General features: G+C 50.3%; 1 protein-coding gene across 11 annotated transcripts in view; it reads left to right on the top strand.

Annotated features, from left to right (window-relative positions):
- TRIP12 (thyroid hormone receptor interactor 12) overlaps positions 1 to 22,890 on the top strand; it is a 1,008,257-nt gene that overhangs the window by 958,235 nt on the left and 27,132 nt on the right. For all 11 annotated transcript variants that reach the window (XM_078668151.1, XM_078668159.1, XM_078668158.1 and 8 more), the window contains one exon: positions 12,279 to 12,443. In XM_078668151.1, coding sequence (XP_078524277.1) covers positions 12,279 to 12,443 — 165 coding nt within the window. The remainder of the gene's footprint in view (positions 1 to 12,278; positions 12,444 to 22,890) is intronic.

Genomic DNA, 22,890 nt, shown 5'->3' with positions numbered 1-22,890 from the left:
TATCTTTAACCTCGGGGACATCAACCGCTTCCTCCGAAAGGAGATGTTCAAGATGTTAACCTTGGCTCAGGTCTTGTCTGCCTACGACTCTGGAGACTGGATGGTAGCATTGGACTTGCAGGATGCTTAATTTCATATCCCCGTCTTGACTGCCCACCGGTGTTACCTAGGGTTCACGTAGGCCACGAACATCTTCAGTTTAATGTGATTCCCTTTGGCCTTACCATCACCCCTCGGGTTTTCACGAAAGTGATGGCGGTGGTCACAGTTCATCTGCCAGATCAGTGATTCCGGTCTTCCCCTATCTCGACGACTGGCTGTGGAAGGTGGGCTCGCCCCAGGCTGTCGTTTCCCACCTCCAAACTATGGCAGCCCTCCTGCATTCGTTGGGGTTTACCATCATCGTGCCAAAGTCGCACCTTATTCCCTCTCAGAAGCTCCTTTTCATCGGAATGGTTCTGGACACAGCGCAGTTTCGGGTCTATCCTCTCGAGCAGCGAGTCCGGGATATTTGGGCTATGATACCGATGTTTCAGCCTCTACCCCCAATTTCGGTGAGAATGACCCTGAGGCTGCTGGACCTCATGGCCTCCTGTATCCTGCTGGTTGTTCTTGCCAGGTGGCATATGTGGTCTCCGCAGTGGCACCTGAAGTTCCAGTCAACGCAGCATCAGAGGAATCTTTCGGATTTCGTCCAGATCAAGTCAGTTGCAGTGGTGGCTCACAAACCAGGATTGGGTTCGCGGCAAAACCACTTTACCTTTCTCAACCAGAGTTGACAGAAGTGACGGACGTGTCACTTCTGGGATGGGAGGAGGTGGAGATCAGAAGCCTCCGGGTGGTTCATCTTGCACTGAAGGGATTCCTTCCCTCTGTCGCAGGTAGGGGAGTGCAGGTGTTCACGGACAACACCACCTCCATGTGGTACTGCAACAAACAGGGCTGGGTGGGGTCATGGATCCTATGTCAAGAGGCACTTTGCCTTAGAACATGGCTGGAACATCAGGGCATGTCCCTGGTGGTTCAACACCTGACAGGTTCCCTGAACGCAAGGGAGGACGAACTCAGCCTCCGGTCCATGATGGATCACAAATGGAATCTTCACTCTGAGGTGGCGCAAGGTCTCTTTCAGCAGTGGGGAGAGCCTTGGTTAGATCTATTCGCCACCGAAGAGAACGTGCAATGTCAGCAGCTCTGTGCATTTGAGTTTCCGAGGCGACACTCGCTCGGCGACGCCTTTCGTCGCGAGTGGAATAGCTGCCTCCTGTACCGCCTTAACCAGAGTGCTGAAGAGGATCAAGCACAACCGACCAAGTCATTCTTGTGGCTCTGAACTGGGCACAAAGAGCCTGGTACCCCAAGCTCTTGAGCATGGCCATCGATCCTCCAATCAGACTGCCTCTTCCGGAAGATCTTTTGTCGCAGCAGCACGGAGCGGTCCTCCACCCGAACCTGTCCAGTCTCCACCTCCTTATGTGAAGATTGAATCGCAACTGTTGACCGCTTTCTACCTTCCTCCCGAAGTCTGTAATGTAACCTTGGCTGCCAGGCATTCCTCCACTAAAACTGTATACTCCTGTAGATGGAACAAATTTGTGGCATGGTGCTCAGCAAAGGCTGTGGATCCCCTTATTTCAGAGGTTTTACACTTCATTCTTTCTTTGCCCTAAAAGGGCTCTGCTCTGGGCACTCTTAAGGGCTATCTTTCGGCCATTTCGGCCTTTCTTCGCCTTCCTGTTCAGCCTTCTCTTTTCAAGTCCCCTATGGTTAACAGATTTCTGAAAGGCATTACTCTTTCCTCCTCCGTTTCGTAATACCTCAATGGGACTTGAATCTTGTCCTCACTTATCTAATATGTGCTCCCTTTGAGCCACTACATAATTGTCCTCTTTGTTGCCTTACTTTAAAGACTGCTTTCTTTCTTGCCATCACCTCTTCTTGCAGAGTGAGTGAGCTTCAAGCCTGATCTTCCAGACTCCCCTTTCTTGCCTGTCCACTCGGACAAAGTAGTCCTTCATACTAGGCCCTCGTTTCTGCCCAAAGTGGTTACCTCTTTTCACATAGGTCAGACCATCACATTGCCCACCTTTTCCCCTCCTCCACACCCTTCCAAAGAGGAGGAGAGACTCCACCGTCTGTACCCAAAACGTGAGGTGTCTTTCTACCTAGACTGCACTAAAGACTTCCAGGTGGACGATCAACTCTTTGTGGGTTATGTGGGCGCCAAGAAAGGTCGGGCAGTGCACAAATGTACAATCTCTCGATGTGTTGTCCTATGCATTAAGATCTGTTATTCTTTGGCTAAAAAGGAACCTCCAGTAGGACTGCGCGCCCACTCTACCAGGGCGACAGCAGCTACTATTGCTTTGGTATGTCTAGTTCTTCTGGTTGAATTCTGCCGGGCAGCCACGTGGGCATCCCTGCACACGTTTACTAAGCATTGCTGCCTGGACAGCCAAGTCCGGAGAGACTGCTTTTTCTGCTGTTCTGTCCTGGTTGAACTTAGTTTGCAGACCTAGCTCCCAGATTGGTATTGCTGGGATATCTAGTCTCAGGTAAGGAATCAATACCTAATGGTCTTGTTGGGGTATCTATTATAAGGTTAGAAATCTATAACTAATGGTCTCTTTCAGATGAACTAGTTACTTACCTTCGGTAAAGATGTAACTGTAAGAGACGTACATTAGTTTTAGATTCCTTCCCGCCCGACCCATCCTCCCCGTTCTGCAAACTGACATCTAGGGATATGTACTCTCTTACAGGGTCCTAGTTTTGTGCACCAGTTGCCAGTGTCTTGCATGGCTCTGCACCTCTGACGTGGAAAGTTGTCAGAACTAACGTCCGCGTGCAGGGGCAGCATCTAAGTAGACACAGCGACGCCGTCCCCACGACGACTAACGCGGAGTCGACCGACGCCACCTACCGACGTGCATGGGTACTGCTATGAAAAAATTTCTCTGGATCCAGTCGGATGCCATGGGCTCATTCTAAGGTAAGGAATCTAGAACTAATGTACGTCTCTTACAGATACATCGTTACTGAAGGTAAGTAACTTGTTCTTTAATTCACAAACAAATAAAAAGTCTTAACTTTAATGGGACGAATGGACCTTTCTACTTCAATTGAAGCCACTCATCGTCCATACTATAGTCTGTTTGATGCACTTGCACTGCTCACATGAGTTAATCTGAGAATACTTTTTTAATGTTCGAAGTATGTGAGCTATAGATCACATGCTTTGCATACTCCTGCCATCTAGTGTTGGGTCCGGATGTTTGCAAGTTGTTTTTCTTGGAAGAAGTCTTTCCAGTCACGAGGTAGGTGACTTCTCCTTTCGGTAATAGAGCTCATGGGCATCGACTCCATTGTTAGATTGGTTTTTTCCATCATCTGGTTCGAACGTGAATTGCGGCGCTCCAGTTCAACACTGTTTTGCTGGTTACCCTCAGTGCGCAATCCATTACCCTCTACGATATTGTGATTCGATCGAGTTTCCCATCTCCGCGTATCGTATCAACTCAGAAATCTTCAATTGAAAACTTTGTGGAAGGCAGTTGGGCCTAGCCGCGTCTGGTCAGCTTGCAGTCCATGGAACATACTCTGTTTAAATACTGTCCCGGGTGCCGCGCCAAGTATCCGCGCAACGATTTGTACGAAGTATGCAACATGCTGTCCCGGGAACATAACGAACAGGACTGCAACGCATGCCAATCTTTTAGTTCCAAGACGCCGCTCCGTGACCTTTGGGCTCTGCGTCACGAAATGCACCAGCAATATAGCGGCTCAGCTCCGAATCTCTTCGGATAAGATTCCGACCACGAGTTCCTCAATGCACAAGGAGCCGAGGAAGAACAACAACATCACATCTCTGTGTTGGAAGACGATTCGGATATTGAAGATGTACCACAGGGTCAGTGTACCGTGAGTACTGATGCTCCCCTGCCCCAAAATATACCCCAAGAAAAAGGCTCCGGGGCCTCCTCTGCTTTCGGGCCAAGGTCGGCACAGAGGACACATTTTGAACGCCCTGCCTTCGGGCTCTGCACCGAAACACACACCAAAGCCTTCCTGCTCAGGACCGAATCAGCCCCATTTGGGCACCGAACCGAAACCTTTGGTGTCGAAATCCAAACACGCCCTTGTGACTATCCCTTTGGCACGACATCTAAATCTTCAGATTCTGGCATTGAAAGAAAAAACAGCTCCTCCTCCATCCAACAAGCTTAGTTTCAATATCCTGCCTTCCAACACGGACCCGAAACAGAAAGAACTTGTTATTAACCCTAAGACTGGGCATATTCATGCAAAACTGCCAGGTAAATGCTAGCCAGAAACTGAGGAAGCTTGCCACATTCCCCTTAAAAAGAAAAATGTATACTAATTCTTCTCCTCCTCCTCTTACACCTCCTCCCCACTTGACCCAAATTTGCTGATTACACCTACAAATTCACCACAACCACAGTCACCTGACCACCAGGATGATTGGGATGGGCATGCACCAGATGACAATAGTCCTGTTCCATGGACTGATGATACAGATCCCAACACTGATAATGACCCAGAAATATACCCTTCAAACACCACTCCACAATGTAGGGTACATACCATTAATAAATAGGGTTCAGCTTCACAAAGAGGCTCTTGAAGAGGAATTCCTCTTTGAGACTTTAAGTTCTTCTCAAAGAGCAACTCATATGCTGCCCATGCTTAAGGGTATGCTTAAACACACAGACTACATTTTTAAGGACCCGCTGCATACGAGAATTCTACCACCAAGGGCAGATAAGAAATATAAACCTCCACCTACAGACCCAGTCTACATCAAAGGTCAAGTTCCCTTAGACTACTTAGTGGTTTCTAACGCTCACAAAAGGGCGAACTCACAACAAAAGGAGATGCCCCTCATCCTGATAAGGAATCCAAACGTATAGATGCCTCTGGCAAAAGAGTAGCTGCTCAGGCCTCCAATCAGTGGTGTATTGCCAACACCCCGGCTCTTTTAGCGGGACATAACAGGGCTCACTATGACAAATTGGAACAATTGCTCCAGTTCTTGCCGGATGACACAAAACTAAGGAGCATGACTTAATTCAGGAAGCTAAACTAATTTCCAACACTTCCATTAGGTGCGCTTTACACACAGCTGACACTGCTGCTCGCGCTGTTAACCCCAGTGTTCTTTTAGGCAGGCACGCCTCGCTCAGAATTTTCAGGGTTCAAATCTGAAGTCCAGGCCTCTATTTTAAACATACCCTTTGATAATGAAAACCTATTTGGACCGGTGGTAGACAACCCTTTAGAGAAAATGAAGAGAAACACAGATGTCGCAAAATCAATGGGAGCTTTGCAGGCCCCACACAATCTGAGTTTCTTTCGCAGCTTCTTCTGCAAGGGGGGGTGTTTCAAAGAATATATCCACAGGCAACACCTCTAATCCGTATAGAGGCAACAATCAATCACCCTCTTCAAGAGTTTACTTTAGAGGAGGATTTTGTGGCAATAATGGCAAAGGAAGAGGTAAAGGTAACATAACCCGTATTTCCCCTGCAGCCAACAAACAGTGACTTGTCTCCTCTTCCCCCCGATCATTCCACACCTGACTGGGGACGTCTCTCAATTTCTTCCCTTCTGGAATACAATAACTTCAGACAAATGGATCCTACAAATTATCCAATCAAGTTATTGCCTGGAGCTTTCCGACAATCCCTGAAATATTCCTCCTTGATCACAAAATTTCATCAGAGCATCTGCACCTTCTCAAACAAGAGGTTTACTCTCTACTGCAAAAGGGAGCTATGAAGCCCGTACCATTACAATATCAAGGGTCTGACGTATACTCCCTGTGAGAAGTTGGCCTGATACAAGGTGATCACTAGAACTAGTGAGCATCATATATCAGTCCAAACAACCCTTATGGTGATTGGTTGTAAGTCAACCTTATAGACCAGCTATCCTAATGGTAGCATGGACAAAGCAGTCTTAGGCTAAACTCTTTTGGCATGTGAAGCCAGCTGTTTTACCACAATATAACCCCTTGAATACCAGATGAAAGGACACCACACAGGTTGTTATGAAAATAAACAGTATATTTATTAATAACAACACCTCTGAACTCTTTATGAGGTCAGAGGGCTAAGCACATGACAATCTCTTACGCAAAACACTACAAGTCGCACAAAATTACAATGGTGCCCTAGGGGCACGACAAACCATATACTAAGTAAGTGGAATGTGAGAGTCAGTAAAAGGCATGGAGCTGTCCAGAGGCTGTAGGATCGATGGGACCACGCTATACTAACTTCAGGTAAGTAATAGGAAGCCCACGGAACGCGTGTGCAGAGTGTGAACTCACACGCGAGATGCGTAACAACGTCTATGGACAGTACAGTTCAAGTTAAAGGTGAGTACGGACAATCCTGACTAGGTAGGACTAAAACGACTGTGGAACTGGACACTAGGACAGTTAAACTACCCTTGAGCACCGAAATGCTCTCGTTACCTCACCCACGGGCTGCGGGTGTATAGGTGTCAAAGTGCGTCGGGTTCTCGCATTGAAGTCAATGGAGCCTGAAAGAAAAGATGCTGCAGGCGACCAGGAGGAAGATGTCCGGTGCAATCCAAGGGTGGATTGTTGAAGAAGGAGACCTGAAAGCAGAGGGGACAATGTTCACAGTCACTAGCCAGTGACTGGAGTGGAACCAGGAAGGAACCAGATGTCGTCGTCGCGATCAGGTGAAGAGTGGACGTTTGACTCTGCAGCCACGTGGACCAGGAGGTGTCTTCGACGACCAGGATGGAGGCACGAGCTGTCCCACGCAGGCTCTCGCTGTCAGCAGTGTCGGATCCGGGATTGGACTCAACAGGCCTTGGCAAAGGCAACCCACGCGGTGAGTTTAATTTAATTTAAAGCCATTTGTAAAGCGCCTGAGTGAAGAAAGCGTCTGGTGCGGACTAAGAGAATCTGGGGTGCCCCTCTTTCAGGAGGGAGCAATGGCCAGTCTGGAGCAACCAGACCAGCAGCAAAGATTCAAAGATTCATCGTCTAGGAGGCCACTAGCCAGCCGGCAAGTGACCAGACAACGCGTCGAGCAGCAAACAAGCAGAAGGGCCCCACGCAGATCTCGTGGATGCTGGAGGGCTGATCTTCGGTGCAGGGGTTGCTTGGGGCTGGGGCTTCTCAGTCCCCAAAGCACTTGGTCGAGTTTACCTCGGGAGTCGTGCTGGAAGCGAAGTGCAGGTTCGTTCAAGATGGCCGGTCCCAAGTGTCTCGTCGCACCCACGGGTCTCAGCTTTGCTACAGATGTGAGTTGAGGTCGGAGAGGTCTGGGAATCCGGGTCTCGTCGGGCTCTGAAGTCTGGATCCTCGAGGGAAGACGACAAAGTGAAGCCGCTGGACGCTTGATGGTGCCTGCAGTTGCAGGGTGGACACTCCTTGTCCACAAGGGAGATTCTTCAGTCTTCTGTGGAGCAGAAGGTCGAAGGCCAGAGTGTCTTCTTGTTGAATAGTTTAGGATAATCTAATTTGGAATGGGACCAGCTCCTACCTTTATTCTCCTAAAGGGGGATGCACTACTGACTAGGTCCCTCCCCTGGGTGGGACCAGGAAGGGGGGTGGCTACACCCCCTATCCTTTGTCCGGTTTCCCGCCAGAGCTGGGGCTGGGATGCCCCAGCAACTGGTTTGAACCGGTGTATGCACAGGGCACCTTGTGTGCCCCAGGCATGTCTCATTCCTTTCAGGCCTCCCTACCTCAATACACAAAATCCTGTCTGGGGTGGTGCTAGCACGTCCCAAGGCAGGAAACCCTTTGTCCAAGCCATCCTCGCTGGAAGGACTCCCAGCAGCAGGAGGTCAGACTTGTATCTGTGGTGGCAGCATCCATTTTGTGATGCTGAGGCTCGAGTTAACTTTAACCGGGGTTCACAGTTACATACATGTCGTGTCCCTCTAGAAGGGTGGAATGCTACCCCCGTCGCCAGAATTGGCGAGGGGGTAGTATTCCAAATCGTATGACACCTTACTCGACCTGTTTTGATAATGTTATACCAGAGTTAGCATTTAACCGCGAGGTTGATAATGCACTTAAGAGTATATGGTATAGCGTTATCATGGAACAGCTATTAGGACTTGGTTCCGCAAGCTGCAAACGGGCTCAGCTCATGCCAGAGCACCATCTCACATAATTCCAAGCACTCTGCCTTCAGGATTGATAAGGCCTTCCATAGGAGTGACTGATAGGAATATATGTGTCCATTTTAGGGTTAGATATAGGTATACTATATCTATAGCAAAGGGTGATTACACCACCTTGCCCCAGCTGTCATGCAGCCAGTTGTCAGTTTTAGATGGCCAGCCAGGGGTGGCATAATACATGCTTCAGCCCCTGGTAGGCCCTGGGTACACCTATGCCCTGGATACCTAAGGTATACTGTACAGGGACTGATAAGGTGGCCCAGTACCAATTGGTAAATGCACCTAGGGTACATGGTTGTCAATTTAGAGAGAGAACAGCTAGGCTGTGGGTCTGATTAGCAGGCCCACAGCCAGGGAAAGTCATAAATCAGTGAAGCAAAAAGCAAAAATCTGGGGTGACCATAGGATTGCAGACCCCACTCTCCCTATAATTTCTCATACCCAAAGGACTACTCTCACGCCTATCCTAGACCTCGGAAACCTACATCTCTATATTAAATGAGATAATTTTCACATGATGACACTCCAAGTCCTCCCGCTCCTTTTACAAGGCGATATTCTGTCTACTTTAGGCAAAGGACGCATATTCCAATATACCCTGCTCACCGCAAGCATCTCAGATTTGTGGTAGCTCTACAACCTTACCAGTTCAAAGTGCTTCCATTAGAGTCACCACTGCTCCCAGAGAACTCACCAAATGCCTGGCAGTAGTCGCTGGTCACCTGCGAAGACAACCTACTCGCATCTTCCCATACTTGGATGACTGGCTCATCAAAGCCAGTTCTCTCACAGTGTGTCTACAGCACACTCAGAGAACAGTACAATCAATGCACGATCTGAGGTTCACAGTTAAATCTGTTGAAGTCCCATCTTCAACCCTCCAACACACAAACTTACTTGGGAGCCACTCTCGAAACCCAGAAAGCTCTAGGCTGTCCCAATCCTGGCAGGCTCTGCAATATTCAGGCTCTAAATTTCCAGTTTCAGCCCGACCCCTCATTACCAACTCGAGTATTTATGCAGCTACTAGGAATGATGGTGCCTTGCATTATGACAGTTCCCCATGCAAGACTTCAAATGCGTCCCCTTTAGGAATGTTTAGTACGTGAGTGGAATCAATGTCAGGGTCAATTGTCAGATTTAGTGTTGGTGGACGGCAGCACTCGTCGCTCTCTGCAAGTGGTGGAATCCACAAAACATATTCCAAGGGCGCCACTTCATTGACCCTGTTCCACGGATAGTGCTAACAGCAGACGCATTGCTCACTGGTTGGGGAGCTCATCTCCAAACTCTCACAGTTCAAGGCCTGTGGAGTCAAAAGCAAAAGAAACTTCACATAAATCTAGCGCTGCTAGCAGTATTTGTAGCACTCAAAGTCTTCTAGACTCACCTTGTAGGCAAAGGTGTCCTGATACGCACCAACAACATGACAGCCATGTATTACATACAGAAACGGGGGCACACTCTCCAACTGCCACACTTTGCGCAAGCCATTTGGAGGTTGGCTATACATCACAAAATGTATCTCCTTGCGGAACACCTCCCAGGAGTAAACCATCAGATCTCAGATCTGCTCAGCAGGCAAAGACAACAGATTTATAGTGGGAACTTCACCCTCCATTTCTCCTCTAGCTCTTTCAGATCTGGGGCTTCCCAAACATAGATCTATTCGCCAGACACCAAAATGCCCAAGCTTTGCCTCCAGGTATCCACACCCATTATCCAAAGGCAATACACTATGGATGAACTGGTCAGGGATATTTGCCTACGCTTTTCCGCCTCTCCCACTCATTCCACTTGTGGTTTGGAAACTCTGGACAAAACCTTTTCGTAACACTAAACAACTCTTCGTTGCTTTTGCTCCACCACACAAAGGCAATCCCATTTCAAAATCCACCACAGTGGGTGGTTAAATGTATTCAGACATGCTATGCAAAAGCAACAAGGACTTTACCAATTTCCCCTAGAGCCCATTCCACCCGCAAACTTGGGGAATCTATAGCTTTTTTAAGAAACATCCCTATAGCTGACATCTGTAAAGCTGCAACATGGTCTAAACCACACACATTTACAAAACACTATTGTGTAGACGTGTTAGCCAGACAACAAGCTAATGTAGGCCAGGCAGGTCTTTGTACACTTTTTCAAACAACTGCAAGAGCTACAGGTTAGCCGCCGCTTTGGGGGATTACTGCTCTATAGTCTATGCAAAGCATTTGATCTACAGCTCACGTGCCTCGAACGGAAAATGCTACTTACCCAGTAAGCATCTGCTCTTGCCATGTAGAGCTGTAGATTAACATTTGCCCACCAACCTCCCCGGGTACCTGTTGCAGTATTATCTTACTTGGATACATACGCATGGACATCTTTATTCTACTCTTACTAACTCCATTCTCACCCTCTGCGGGAAAACAATCTAACAATGGAGTTGAAGCCCATGCGCACCATCACCGAAAGGAGGAGTCCCCTACCTTGTGACTGGAAAGACTTCTTCCAAGAAAAACAACTTGCTAACATCCAGACCCAACACTAGATGGCAGGAGTATGCAAAGCATGTGAATCTACAGCTCTACATGCCAAGAACAGATGCTTACTAGGCAAGTCGCATTTTCCTTTTCACCTCCACTTTCAAATTCCTTCACATTTACCCATTTAAACATTTTATTATTTGCACACTTTATTAATTTGTGAATATTATTTAATTTTCTGAACAGTTGCGGACCGTGTGAGTAGGCGTCATGGACTCTGGGAGGTTCGGGCTACAGGTTAAGAACTACTGACCTATGCCACTGTTGTCAATTGACCACATTTAGGCATTAGTTTGGACCAATACAGTCTTGAGATCAAAGTCTGGAACCACTCCTGAACTAGAGTCTGTGTCCTCACTGAGTCCCAAATGCGCCTCATATTCTTGTGGTGCCAGTACTGACATCCACATCAGTTTCTCACCTTATCCCAAAGTGATGGTTCATAGATTGTTTTTAGGAGAAAGAAATACCACAGATGAACAAAATGCTGACAATATGCAGTGGGGTGGCAGGGCAGCATCAGCTGTGTGGGGGAGGGTTGAAATAAAAGAATTTAAAATACTATACTATGAGAGCAGCGCTAGTATTGGCCTGAGAGGGCTGGTTTGGCACTCTGCTCAGGCACTGCAAGACTCTGCCATTTCTCCGACCAGCCAGGTTGGAGAAACCTAACTGCGCATGTCTGTTTGGCCTGCATGTCCGTTTGGCCTGCCTAAGACAGCTGGTCAAACAGACATGTTCAATTAGAAGTGCACCAACCACTCCTTCCTGTGACCCCATCCCTGCCGTACACACGCTGGCTAACCAGCAACTGAAAAATAAAATGATGAAAAAAAGGTTTTTCTTTTTTAGCTGCTGGCTCTGAGCCAGTGGGGCAACGGTCCCCCTCCATTGAGGAAGAGCTGTCGCTGTCCTGACATATTATTGCAGAATAGTATGCGCATGCAGAAGCAGTTCACCCATTCAGCAAAATGTGTTGCAAAATTAATTAGTGAAGCCAACAGAGAGAAATGCCCATGTGTATATTACAAAATCTTCAAATTTGTTATATGCGAAGGATTGAAGTTGGTCAAAACTGCCATTTTGACCCTCCATCTCAATTTGCTGCAGTTGTACTTCAAAGCTTTCTCATATTACTAATTGTAGGTATTTCTCAGCCCTCCTTCTCGCAGAGCTATTTTGGGATTGTTTCATACAAGGAATCTGCATAAGCGACCAGCAATAGGAAGAATTAAATGGTTATTAATCTTCAATAATGTGATTTGTGATGGATATCAAAGTTTATGCAGGTTGCTCATTACCATCACTTCCGATTGTAAGCACAATTATTTGCTAATTTTTGGTTTCTTTTTCCTCTGCTTTGTGTTTTTAGCCTCTGTAGGGCAATCTGTTAATCATAGGGCAAGATCATGTATGCCCAATCAGCATCTTAGAATAAGAGTCTGGCTCCTGGGATTCTGGACTTATAAGGAGCTGTTTGGCTGTTTTCAGTGTGTTGACATCAGCACGTGGGCTTTAAATTAGTTTTGATCTTTTTTGTTTTTCTATCTTTAGACCAAAGAGAGTTTGCAGTATGCATTGGAGAATCTGAACATGAATGGTTGCTCAGTGGAAGATTTGGGATTGGATTTCACATTACCAGGCTTTCCCAACATTGAACTGAAAAAAGGGGGAAAAGACGTAGCAGTGACGATACACAATTTAGAAGAATATCTAAGAGTAAGTATAAAACACAACCAAATGATGTACATTATTTTGACCTCTCCCACCTATGCTACTACTGCATTGTTCCAAAAAGTTTACATTTAAATTATGCAGCTATTTAATAATTGCCCAATCAGGCTGTTGAAATGACACGTTTGGTGGGCTCAGTGTTGCCCGTGCTCTAGATCTCAGTATATAAACGATGCTGTTTTTCTGTCTCTCAGAGCAATTGGTACAGATGTACGCCACAACTGCTGCAAAAGCATGGAAAACCTTTACTCACCTTGTGTGAAACCTAGACTCAGATTTCAAAGGTTCTTAAAAACTCCTTGTCTACATTATTATATAAACTTAATAATTCAGATATTTAAGTTTGCAGTAATTATTTTGTCTTCACAGCTTGAACCTGTTGTAAGAGCCACATATCTGAAAGAAACAGGTTAGTAGTAGATTCCTTACCTTCGAATATCCCCAGGCGTCAGACTGGATCCGGAAAATTTTGCGTGTCGGTAGGCGTTGTCTGTAGCTCCGCGTCCGTCGTCGGCGCCGGGATGACATCGTTGGAGTACTTAGACGCGGCCCTCGTGCTCTGATGTCAGTTCTTCTTTTTTCCGCACCAGCAAGCGCAGGTCCGGAGAAAGTGGTACCCTTTAGTCACTTTTTGACTAAGCTTTTTCGATCCTTTTTGGATCCGTTTCGAGTCTACGACTGCATCGGTGCCGGTAGGGATGCCCGGGTTCAAGCCCTGTGCCGACTGCAACCGACTGATGTCGACAGTGCCTGCCCCGACTGTCGGGCCTTGACGTTGAAGGGTAGGCGGGAGCGGTCCCGTAAGTGCCTGGAGCTCCGGCAGTCGACCCGCGCCGCTCGAGGTACCGGTCCGGAAGGAGGTCGAGGGACCGGTCGCGGGGCCGGAGTCATCACAGCTCGGTGAGTCGATACCACTCGTCGGGCTCCAAGTCCTCAGGTAAGAGGCACAAGAAGTCACATCGCTCTTCTGACTCCCCACGACGCTCGCGCGACACGGCCGGGGGTTTGGGTGACACCGCCCATGCCCGGAGCCGCAGGCGTTGCGGCCTGTCCATACCTGCCGGTCCCTGGGCAGAACGCGACGCTGGAGGAGATCGATGCCTTCCTCATGGCCATGAGGTCGCTCTCTCCTCTGTCGGATTCCGCGGCGCCTTCGGGCCAAGCGGCCCCGACTGGGAGCCCAAGCGGGCCGGGTGCTTAGGCTCCGGCGCCGGCGGCGACTTCGGTCCCACTGCCGCAGGGCCCCACTGGATTCGGTTCCGGATCCGTGTCGCCGCTGGTCGACCTTACGGCCCCTAGGGTGTCATCCCCGGCGTCGTCTCCGCACGATGCTGTCCCAGGTCCACCCCTTGGTCCGGATCCGGCGTCGAAGCAGCGTCACTTGACGCCGCATTCGGCACCGGCGAAGAGGAATTCTTCAAGGATCTGGGTCCATCCTTTATCCCTGAATTTCAGGACATGGACTATGAGGGAGACTGGGGGGGGGGGGCCTGGGACGTGAGTGCCAGTCATATCAGGACTGGACACAGGCACTAGGGGAAACCAGTGGCCTGGATACCTCCCCAGATGCTGGTTTTGTCTCCCCTCCTACCGTGGCTACGGAGGAGGGGCTGCTTATAATGTGGTGCTGATGAGGTCAGCCAAGGCCTGTCAGTCGATCCCCCGATTCGTCTGCCTCTTCAGGAGGACCTTCTGTCGCAGCAGCAGGGGACGGTCCTCCACCCAAACCTGTCCAGCCTCCACCTCCATGCGTGGAGATTGAGCGGCGACAGTTGAGGCCATTTGACTTGCCTCCTGAAGTCTGTGATGTCATTCTGGCAGCCTGGCGTCCCTCCACAAAAACGGTATACGCCTGCAGGTGGAACAGATTAGTGCCATGGTGCACAGCAAAGGCTGTGGATCCCCTTTCTGCCCCTCTTTCAGAGGTTCTCCTCTTTCTTCTTTCACTTGCCCAGTAGGGCTCTGCTCTGAGCACTATCAAAGGCTACCTCTATGCCATTTCAGCCTTCTTAAGGCTTCCTGATCACCCTTCTCTTTTCAAGTCCCCTGTTTTAAATAGATCCTTGAAAGGGCATCACTCACATGTTTCCTCCTGTTCCTTTTGTGATGCCTCAGTGGGACTTGAACCTTGTTCTAACTTATTTGATGTGGGCTCCCTTTGAGCCACTTCACAATTGTCCTTTCCATCTTCTTACTCTTACGACTGCATTCCTGATTGCCATCACCTCTGCCAGGAGGGTGATCGAGCTCCAGGCTCTTTCTTCTAAGCCTCCTTTACTTTCTGTCCATCCGGACAAAGTTGTCTTAAAAACACGTCCCTCTTTCCTGCCCAAGGATGTTTGTTACAGCCTTCCACATCTGGCAGTCCATCACCTTACCCACCTTCTTTCCGCCTCCGCATCCCTCAAAAGAGGGAGAGAGGCTCCACCGTCTGGACCCAAAATGTGTGCTCATTTTATTTGGACCGCACACGCCAGTTCCGGGCGGACGACCAGCTCTTTGTTGGTTACGCGGGCGCTAAGAAGGGACGGGCAGTGCACAAACGCACCATTTCTCGATGGGTTGTTTTGTGCATTAAGGCCTGTTATTCTCTGGCTAAGAGGGAGCCTCCGGCGGGGCTGCGTGCCCACTCCACTCGGGCCACGGCGGCTACTACTGCCCTGGGTCGGGGAGTCCCCTTGCAGGACATCTGTCAGGCAGCTACATGGGCCTCGCTGCACACGTTCGCTAGACACTACTGCCTGGACAGCTAAGTCTGGAGAGATGGCTTCTTTGGCTGTTCCGTGCTCCAGGACTTTCTGGTGTGATCTTGGTTCGCAGACCCACCACTGGGGTTGGTATTGCTGAGGTATCTATTCTAAGGTAAGGAATCTAACACTAACCTGTTTCTTTCAGATGCACAAGTTACTTACCTTCGGTAACAATATATCTGTAAGAAACCGTAGTTAGTGTTAAATTCCTTACCGCCCCACCCATCCTCCCCGTTCTGCGAACAGATATCTAGGGTTAAGGTCATTCCTTTGAGGGCCCTAATTTCATGGCACCAGTGTCATTTTTTATCATGGCTCTGCGTTTCTAGCGCTGAAAAATTATGTATAAGAACTGACGTCAGCGCGCGAGGGCGGCGTCTAAGTACTCCGACGTCATCACAGCGCGGACGCGGAGCAGCGGACGACGCCTACAGACGCGCAAGGGTACTGCTACGCAAAACTTTCCGGATCCAGTCGGACGCCTGGGGAATATTCTACGGTAAGGTTTCTAACCCGAACTACTGTTTCTTACAGATATATCGTTACCGAAGGTAACTAACTTGTGCTTTTAGAGTTGAGATATTTTCCTCCTTGCGCAAGGTTTATCTCAATCATGGGAGCAGAACACCATTTTGGCAGCCCTAATTAGACCTCCCTTTGAACCAGTTCAGAAATCAGTGGTACAGTACCTTTCCCGGAATATAGATGTCTAATTGGCATTCATATCTGCCAGAAAAGTGAGTGAGTTAGACCCTTTCTTGTAAGGAACTCTTTTCTGATTTGTCTTGGGCACTGGTTTTCTGGCAACAAACCCAAAGTTAATTACGAAACTGTCCACATCATTGCACTCGAATCAAGAGAGATGCTTACTGAAATTTTTTTGAAGTCTTACAACAGTATCTAAGAGAACTCTATACACTCTGGACATTAAAACGTCTTAAATTTTACTTAAAAAGATGAGATCTTTGTTTTTCTGGTCAACGTCTTATGGTTTATGAACCCTTCAATAGGGGGAGTCCAATAACCAAACAGTCACTTGCCAGATGAGTCGTTTCATGTATCTCATTGTCCCACAAATCCAAATTTAGACCCCTTGCTGGTGCTATTAGAATGCACTAAACAAGGAGTTTGACAGCCACAACAGCTCTTTCCTAAAGCATCTCTTGAAGACCTTTGTAAAGCAGTGCCATAAAGCATGACACATGCATTTTCAGATCATTACTTCATCAGTGTGGAATCCAGAAAAGAATCAACAGTGCTCCGAATCTTCTTTTTTTTTTTTTTTTACTACAGTGAGCCTCATTTACACTTTCCTCATTATTTTCCGTACTGCTTTGTGAATACTGAATCTGAAAGAGACACGTTAGTGATAGATTCCTTACCTTAGAATATCCCCAGGCGTCAGACTGGATCCGGAAATTTTTTGCGTAGCAATACCCCTGTGCGTCGGTAGGCGTCGTCCGTCGTCCGCGTCGTTAGCGCCGGAATGACGTCGTCGGAGTACTTAGAACGCCGCCCATGCGCGCTGACGTCAGTTCTTCTGTTTTTTCCGCGCCAGCTAGCGCAGATCCGGAGAAGCTCTACCCCTAGTCATTTTTTGACTAAACTTTTTGAACTTTTTGATCATTTCTCTACTCGAGTCTTCGACTCCAACGGTGCCGGTAGGGATGCCCGGGTTCAAGCCCTGTTCGAAGTGCGACCGACTAATGTCGGTCACGGACCCCCATCGCCGGTGCCTGAAGTGCTTAGGCCTCGACCACGACGACCGCACCTGCTCCGACTGCCGGGCCCTGACGCCGAAGGCTAGGCTGGAGCGGTCCCGCAACTCGGCTTGAGTTCTGGCAGTCGGCCCGCGCCATTCCAGGTCCCGGTCCCACGGGAGGTCGAGTCCTCGCAGCTCCGGGAGTGGACATCGGTCGTCGGGATCCAAGTCCTCAGGTAAGAGGCATGAGAGGAGGTCGAGCGGTACCTCATGGCCATGAGGTCCTTCCCTCCTCAGCCGGGTCCCGCGGCGCCTTCGGGCCCAGCGGTCCCGGCTGGAGGCCCTAGCGGGTCGGGCGTTCGGCCCGACGCCGCCGGCGACTTCGGTCCTGGCGCCGCAGGACCTCACCGGACCCGCTTCCGGATCGTCGCCGGTCGACCTCACGACCTCGCCGGCCCCGAGGGTGTCGCGCCCGTTGTGGACGCCGTCCCCAATCTTCCCTTCGGTCCGACTCTGGCGCCGGAACGGCGCCGTTGGACGCCGCTTCAGTCGGCCTTTGGAGATTTTTATTTCCATGAGGAGGCCCAGTCTGTTGACCCTGGGTTACAGGAGACTGGTGACGAAGGTGATTGGGAGGGGTCTGAGGACCCTCTGGCACAGGAGTGCCAGTCTCAAGAGGACTGGACATATGAGCTTGGGGAGGCCAGTGGTATTGACACCTCGCCAGACACTGGATTTGTCTCCCCTCCCACCGTGGCTACGGAGGAGGGGGCTGCTTATAGCGTAGTGTTAACGAGGGCAGCCAAGGCCTTAGGCCTTGAGCTCCCCGTTGCGGCCGTGAGGACTAATCTCCTCACTGAGGTTCTTAAACCGCAGGCAAGCTCCAGTGAGCCTCTGCTGCCGTTTAATGAAGCCTTATGTGACGTTCTTGTGGGCACTTGGTCCAAGCCCGCCACAGGTCTGCCTGTGGATAGGAACGTGGCCAGACGCTACCGCCCGGCTCCGGGCGACCCTTGCTTTTTGTCCACCCATCCCACCCCGAGACCCTGGTTATCCAGGCCTCCACTTCCCAGACCGCATTCCCGACTGCCCCGCCCGATCGGAAATCCAAGAGATATGAACAGTTCGGGAAGGTGTTCTCGGTCTGTCAATACCGCGTGTCTCTTGGGCCGCTACACCCACACCCTGTGGGACACGGTTGCGGACGTGCTGCCACAATGCCCGGAGGAGGTCCAGGCTAAACTCGCCCAAGCCCTTGTGGAGGGTCGAGATGCGGCACGGTACTCTATCCGGTGTGGGCTGGATACCACGGACTCACTGGGCAGGGAGATGGCAACGACGGTGGCAGTTAGACGCCACGCCTGGTTGAGGTCCGCCAACTTTTCAGCCGATGTCCAGGCCACTCTTCTGGACATGCCGTTCGATGGCCGTCGCCTTTTTGGCGACAAGGCAGACCATGCGCTGGAGCGCTTTAAGGACTCCAGGGCTACGGCCAAGTCCTTAGGCCTTTCGGCCACGCGCCAGCAATCGGGTGCCTTTCGCTCCTTTCGTGGCCACGGAAGGGGCGTCCCCAGACGTGCTGCCAGCCACGCACCGCATAATACCCAGCAGCGTGGTGGCGGCCGTGGGAACCGCCGTGGCGGCGGTCAGGGTCAGCGGCGAGGCCAGTCCACACCTCCCTCCGCAGCACCTGCCTCAAAACCTTCCGAGTTTCCAGGCCCATGTGACGCCTGTGGGAGGCAGGGTTCGCCATCACCACTCCCACTGGCGCACTGTCACGTCGGACAGGTGGGTGCTGCAAATCGTCCGAAGGGGCTACTCCCTCCCCTTCGAGGCGACCCCTCCAGCCAAGCCACCGCAATTCCACCGCGTGTCGGGGGATCACTTGCAACTTCTGCAAGAGGAAGTCACGGCCCTCTTGGCCAAGGGGGCCATCGAGCGCGTTCCTGGGCCAGAAGTAGGGTGTGGATGTTACTCCCACTACTTTCTGGTGCCCAAGAAGGGCAAGGGGGGCCTGCGCCCTATCTTGGATCTACAGAACGTCAACGGCTTCCTCTGACAAGAGAAGTTTAAGCTGCTGACTTTGGCTCAGGTCTTAGCTGCCCTGGACCCCGGAGACTGGATGGTAGCGTTGGACTTGCAGGACGCTTATTTTCACATCCCCGTCCTGCCGGCCCACCGGCGTTACCTGCGGTTCACGGTAGGCCTCGAGCATTTTTAGTTTACCGTGCTCCCCTTCGGCCTCACCAGCGTCCCACAGGTGTTCACGAAGGTGATGGCGGTGGTCGCAGCTCATCTGCGCAGGTTAGGGGTGTCAGTCTTCCCCTACCTCGACGACTGGTTGTTGAAGGCGGGCTCGCCCCAGACAGTCGTCAGCCACCTCCAGACTACGGCCGACCTCCTGCACTTGCTGGGGTTCTCCATCAATGTGCCGAAGTCGCACCTGTGTCCGTCTCAGAAGCTCCTCTTCATCGTAGCGGTTCTGGACTCGGCGCAGTTTCGGGTTTACCCTCCCGAACAGCGGGTTCGGGATATTCAGGCTCTGATTACAATCTTCCAGCCTTTATCCCGAGTCTCGGTCAGGTTGACGCTGCGGCTTCTGGGACTGATGGCCTCCTGCATCCTTCTGGTGCGTCACGCCCGGTGGCGGATGCGGGCTCTGCAGTGGGACCTGAAGTTTCAGTGGGCCCAGCATCAGGGCAACTTGTCCGACCATGTCTTGATCTCGGAGGGCACTGCAAGACGGTTGCAGTGGTGGCTCACGGAACGCGATTGGGTCAGTGGCAGATCCCTCTCCCTACCCCACCCGGAGCACGTAGTTGTGACGGATGCGTCCCTCCAGGGCTGGCGTGGTCACACGGGAGAGGCGGAGATCAGAGGACTCTGGTCTCCGGCGGAGGCCCGGCTCCACATATACCTGTTGGAGTTACGGGCGATTCGTCTAGCACTGAAGGCATTCCTCCCCTCTGTCCGGGGGAGTATAGTGCAGGTGTTCACGGACAACACCACCGCCATGTGGTACTGCAACAAACAGGGCGGGTGGGGTCGTGGACTCTATGCCAGGAGGCTCTGCGCCTCTGGTAGTGGCTGGAACATCAGGGCGTGACCCTGGTGGTTCAACACCTGGCAGGCTCTCTGAATGCCAGGGCGGACGAACTCAGCCGTCGGTGCATGATGGATCACGAATGGCGTCTGAGCTCGGTCGTGGCGCAAGGCCTCTTTCAGCAGTTGGGAGAGCCTTGGTTAGATCTATTCGCCACCGAAGAGAACGCGCAATGTCATCAGTTCTGCGCGTTGGAATTTCCAAGGCGGCGCTCGCTCGGAGACGCTTTTCGTCATGAGTGAAGTTGCGGTCTATTGTACGCCTTTCCGCCTATACCACTTCTGCCCAGAGTGCTGAAGATCAGGCGCGACCGGGCCCAGGTTATCCTTGTGGCTCCCGACTGGGCACGAAGATACTGGTATCCCGAGCTACTCAGCATGTCAGTCGATCCCCCGATTCGTCTGCCTCTTCGGGAGGACCTTCTGTCGCAGCAGCAGGGGACGGTCCTCCACCCGAACCTGTCCAGTCTCCACCTACAAGCTTGGAGATTGAGCGGCGACAGTTGAGGCAATTTGACTTGCCTCCCGAAGTCTGTAATGTCATTCTGGCAGCCAGGCGTCCCTCCACAAAGTCGGTATACGCCTGCAGGTGGAACAGATTTGTGGCATGGTGCACAGCAAAGGCTGTGGATCCTCTTGCTGCCCCCCTTTCTGAGGTTCTCCTCTTTCTTCTGTCTCTTGCCCAGCAGGGCTCTGCTCTGGGCACTGTCAAGGGCTACCTTTCTGCCCTTTCTGCCTTTTTGAGGCTGCCTGATCAGCCTTCTCTGTTCAAGTCCCCTATTGTAAATAGATTTCTTAAGGGCATCACACACATGTTCCCTTCGTGATGCCCCAGTGGGACTTGAACCTTGTTCTTACTTTACTGATGTGAGCTCCCTTTGAGCCACTTCACAACTGTCCTCTTCGCCTTCTGACTCTGAAGACTGCTTTCCTGGTTGCCATCACCTCTGCCAGGAGAGTGAGTGAGCTCCAGGCCCTTTCTTGTACTCCACCTTTACTTTCTGTCCATCCGGACAAGGTTGTGTTGCGTACCAAGCCATCTTTCCTGCCCAAGGTTGTCTCAGCCTTCCACATCGGGCAGTCCATCACCTTGCCAACCTTCTTTCCGCCTCCCTCCAAAGAGGAAGAGCGGCTCCACCGTCTGGACCCAAAACGTGCGCTCTCATTTTACTTGGATCGCACACTCCAGTTCCGGGTGGATGACCAACTCTTTGTTGGTTACGTGGGCGCTAAAAAGGGGAAGGCGGTTCACAAGCGGACCATCTCCCGGTGGATCATCTTGTGTATCCAGGCATGTTACTCCATGGCTAAGAAGGAGCCCCCTGTTGGATTGAGGGCTCATTCCACTCGGGCCACGGCGACTACAACTGCCCTGGGCCGGGGAGTGCCCTTGCAGGACATTTGCCAGGCAGCTACGTGGGCCTCGTTGCACACGTTCGCACGACACTACTGCCTGGACAGCCAAGTCCGGAGGGATGGCTTCTTTGGCCGTTCCGTCCTCCTGGACTTTCTGGTGTGATTATTGGTTCGCAGACCCACCTCCGGGGTTGGTATTGCTGGGGTATCTATTCTAAGGTAAGGAATCTATCACTAACGTGTCTCTTTCAGATGCACAAGTTACTACTTGTGTAACGATATATCTGTAAGAGACATTAGTTAGTGATAGATTCCTTACCGACCCACCCCTCCCCCCCGTTCTGCGAACCGATATCTAGGGTTAAGGTCATCCCCTTTCAGGGCCCTAGTTTCTTGGCACCAGTGTTGGTTCTATCATGGCTCTGCGTATCTGGCGCGGAAAAGCTGTGTATCAGAACTGACGTCAGCGCGCATGGGCGGCGTCGAAGTACTCCGACGTCATTCCGGCGCTAACGACGACGGATGCGGAGCCGCGGACGACGCCTACCGACGCGCAGGGGTCTTGCTACGCAAAAAAATTCCGGATCCATTCTGACGCCTGGGGATATTCTAAGGTAAGGAATCTATCACTAACTAATGTCTCTTACAGATATATCGTTACACAAGTAGTAACTTGTGCTTCAAGCTTGTGAATCTATGAAAGATCAACTACTAAAGAAGAAAACAAATTACGTTCCTTTAACTTTGGTTCTCAGGCATGGATATCTTTCATTAATTCAAATTTTCACTGAGCTAGGACATCTAGCATTTGGGTCATTTTTCGGGGAAGGGCTGATTGTGCTATTGACTTATTGACTGGAGTTCAAGTCACGCAATCAAATGGACTGATTGTGTATAGTCGATGGCCTGTTTTTCATTCTTATTGAATGAATTACACCTTGATTTGCGAACATTGATTACAGAGAGTTGTGCATCTGTAAAACATACCAACGCTGGGTAACCAAAGTTCTAGGTGCATATCTCATTTTCTTTCTTACTAGGGAAAGCTGTTTGAAGAATTTGGGTAGTGCTTTGAGGTGGGGGGTGGGTGTTGGGGTTTGCTTGTCAGGCAAGTTTTGTAATTTGAAAGTAATTTTTTATTGTAGTTTGTGAGGTGACATTTTGCATTGTTGAGCTTCTAGACACGTGTTCTCTTGAACCAAAAAGCAAAGTTTTGTTTGATTTCTTGACTACTTGCATGATGTTTCAGCTGTTTTAACTGAGATTTCTGAATTATAGTTGCTTACCCAAACAAACTAGTCGGATCACGTGTATTCACCGATGTCTGGTTGTTGCTGAGGTGTCAATCACCAATAATAACCCTTGGGATTCAACCTTTCTATTGTGTGTACATCATGATTCCTTTTTGGAGCCTGTCCAATGTCTCTGACAAAAGATTTTTACTCTCATTATCGTGTGTTGTGTGCTTAACAGTTAAAGAAATGTAGAACCATTGCATTTGACAAAGAATAATCCTGTTCCG

Source organism: Lissotriton helveticus, chromosome 11 (assembly GCF_964261635.1).
Source record: "Lissotriton helveticus chromosome 11, aLisHel1.1, whole genome shotgun sequence".
Taxonomy (NCBI): domain Eukaryota; kingdom Metazoa; phylum Chordata; class Amphibia; order Caudata; family Salamandridae; genus Lissotriton; species Lissotriton helveticus.
This window is presented reverse-complemented; position numbering and strand designations above follow the sequence as displayed.